Raw genomic sequence first — 3,095 nt, forward strand, 5'->3', positions numbered from 1 at the left:
CAATCATTGGCCTCTTCACTCACAAGCAGTACACACGCCTTCTCCCTACTCTCCAGCAGCACCCTCGTCCACCCTACTGGTAAATTCCTGTCCCGTAGGTCAGCCGGAAGTAACAGAGCCAATTGCCTTGTGTGACCCATCCCACCTCAGATGTTGTATAGATCATGGTACACCTCACCCTTTTGTCCTTCGAATCTAAAGTCCTTTGCCTCATCCCGCCTGCAAATTACATTCAGACGTCATTCCGAGCGGCAAACATGGCTCTCATTGCTTTTGGTTAGCCTTTACTCGAGACTCGCTTTGTACCATGTAGTTCACAACGCACCTTCAAAATCTTGCCACGCAGCCAGTCCGCCATGCACACCTCCAGAGTCAAAACAACAAGGTGCCCAGGTTGCCCTCTCACTCAGGATTCGAGCATGGCTTGACTTTCCCTTTCGTCCAACTATAATAAGTCTCAGTACTGGCCGGCAACTTCCTGGTGCATCTACGCCGCCCTCTGCACTCGAGTTAGTTGTGGTATATGCATCAATCGGAATATATTACTCCACGAAACACGGGAGTATAACTCACGAGTATCGTGACGTACACATTCGATGATACGAGTCATGGCGGTTGGTGATGCCGCAGCAGTGGTTAATATTCCTGGATGCAGGATATTCCATAGAGATGGAGCAATAGAGTTTAAGTAAGATAATGTCCCCCCTAATCTAATATACACAGTCCATGTCCTACATCTATCTAACATCAACATCGTCATCAACCAACCAACCAAACTCACCCACATCTAACTGCTCGGGGTATCAACCGACAGTCCATCATCGCACCCAGCCTTCTCATCGCCTTTTGGGTCCACTTTCTCCCACTCCTTCAACGCACTCTCAAGGCCCTCCCACACCGCCTGACCAAGATGCACGCCCCCCAATTCCCCATCATCCGGCACCTGCGCGTCAGCAGTATCAGCCGTTACAGGGCTCGGTATCCGGAGGTTGACAACCGCACACTCGCGGTAGAGCGCGCCTGCTTTCAGCACTTCTTCTGGAGCATCTGCGCCTTGGCGAGCATTGCTCTTGAAAGGCGTTGGGAGAAAAAGGACGTGCAGCACGGATTGCGTAGCAGATGTCGTTGATTTTGTGAGAAGACGGAGGAAAGGCTGGAGGAGCATGTACCTGAAGAATCGTTAGTATTTAAGTATTCAAATCAAATGAAGAATCTGACAGAACAATGCCGAACATGGATTGATTCCGTCCCCGAACTGCATTTAATAGCGGTGCGATGGTATCTGATCTAGAGAGCCCGGGACACACGGATACAGCGACGATGTTGGACTTTTGCACCTTGTCGCTGACGACGTGGATGGTGGAGTCGTCTGTTTTCGGTATTTGCCCGCCTGATGGCAGTGCATCGAGGACACGCTGGAGGTGGCGGGTGAAAATGACCATTTGAAGCGAGCGCCTGCCCTCTTGGTGAAAAAGTGAAGATGTTAGAGGTGGCGTGAAGGTTGGGGAATAAGAAGGTGCGGCGGCGGCGTAGAAAGGGTTGATGACGTTGATGATGCGTATATCACGTTCGGCGGGTGCGACGAGGAGGACGGGAAGGAGAAGGGTGAGAATTAAGAATGATGCTAATGAAACGTTTTGTCTCTCCTGGGTTAGTACAGCAGGATCCTGGCGACCGATCATAGAGCCTAGCTGTTGATACTCATGTGCGAATATGATAGCATCCAGTCTATTCTCCTTTGCTGTGAGGAAGCGGGAGCAGAAGGAACGGACAGAAGACGCAGATGTCAAATCACATTCGTCTGCGAATATCTGGTCGTTCTTGGTGGTTGATCGCAAGAGGTTGATGAGAATATCTACTTCAGGATCTTGGACTGGCTTGGGTGAGAGAGCAATGATATGTGCGCCTCGCTGAGCAAGGTTCTGGATGAGCGTCAGGCCTAACGGAGTGAACCCTCCCTGATCAAGTGAGTGATGCGGATGCACGTGGGAGGGTAGCATACGTACTGTGAGGAGGACTACCCTGGCATGCATATCCCGTTCACGGTTCGTCGTGCGCCCTTGTGAAAATGCGCGAACCACTACAATGGCAAGGATAGAAATGAATGCGTGCACGTAGTATTTGGATGGGAGCACGGCATTGACTGCCGCTGCAAGGACTTTGAGCACCATTGGGAAGTTTCGCGATATCTATAAGTTATGCAAACAGGGTTGTCATTTGCTCTGAGGAGGTTCAAGGGTGCTTTGATGGTGTGCTTCAAGGGTATATTGTGGTTTGATCACGTTGTGCTCAGTCGTGCAGCTCTCGTGCTTTCATTGTAGCAGATTTGCGGAGTCTCAAAAAGCTTTCCGAACTTCCTCTGGGCCGCGTCAAACTTCGCAGACATTGGCCCCATCGATCGTTCCCACATTCAAATATTCACGCCTCTGGAGTGGAAGTGAAGACACTGCTATGCCGAGTCCGCATCAGAGAGGATAAGCCACGGAAATGCACCATCCAATAACTACGATTTGCAACTGAGGACTGTGTTGGAGACGCGCGTTACGCGTAGTAACTGTATCATTAACACTCACTCAACAGCTTCGTGAGCTGCAGTCTGCTTCTCCTTTGAAGAGACTCACTCCTCTCGGCACTTTTGAGTTCACATCATCCTCACACGCATCGTTTTCATGGTGCTCTCGTTCTCACCGCCTTCGTTATAGATGTCGCAATTCCATCATTGGAATTGTACAGTGCACGCAATAAACTGATCCACATATTTCGTCTCTCTCATTTTTGGCCCACTTCAAGTTAATGTGCTAGATGCAACGGGAACTTGAACGACCACAAAATGACCGCAACAGCGATGTCCGTCTGTTCTTCTTCTAAATCCGCTGAGGAAGCACTGATGTCTATACTTCATCTTAATCCACTCCTTCACACGACACATACACAACATCATCTCTGATGTCATGAACTTGTCCGTCGTTACATGTTCTCACAGACCAGCACAAACATCATGAAGTACTATGCAGTCAACTCAATTCAGTTCGCTTGGACAGCCCTAAACTCGGAATAGATGCTGGATATAGAACAGAAGTACGAAGTATAATACA

The 3,095-nt window shown here is 49.4% G+C and overlaps 2 protein-coding genes across 2 annotated transcripts; both read right to left on the reverse strand.

The window, feature by feature from the left end:
- Positions 1 to 400: 400 nt before the first annotated feature.
- On the reverse strand, positions 401 to 810 carry DFJ58DRAFT_786232 (uncharacterized protein). Its single transcript, XM_041390073.1, has one exon. The coding sequence runs from the start codon at positions 785 to 787 to the stop codon at positions 488 to 490; it is 300 nt and encodes a 99-aa protein (XP_041244275.1). The 5' UTR covers positions 788 to 810; the 3' UTR covers positions 401 to 487.
- On the reverse strand, positions 788 to 2,171 carry DFJ58DRAFT_659921 (uncharacterized protein; the record flags this gene model as incomplete). The annotated part of the gene is made up of 3 exons (XM_041382116.1): positions 788 to 1,169; positions 1,219 to 1,958; positions 2,007 to 2,171. The coding sequence occupies 3 exons, from the start codon at positions 2,169 to 2,171 to the stop codon at positions 788 to 790; spliced, it is 1,287 nt and encodes a 428-aa protein (XP_041244276.1).
- Positions 2,172 to 3,095: the final 924 nt, after the last annotated feature.

Source organism: Suillus subalutaceus (assembly GCF_016647625.1).
Source record: "Suillus subalutaceus strain FC151 chromosome Unknown DFJ58scaffold_48, whole genome shotgun sequence".
NCBI classification, from domain to species: Eukaryota; Fungi; Basidiomycota; class Agaricomycetes; order Boletales; family Suillaceae; genus Suillus; species Suillus subalutaceus.

Bases quoted from the DNA above. Each gene is read 5' to 3' on its own strand.
- DFJ58DRAFT_786232 (XM_041390073.1), bottom strand. From the start codon at position 787: ATGTGGGTGAGTTTGGTTGGTTGGTTGATGACGATGTTGATGTTAGAT.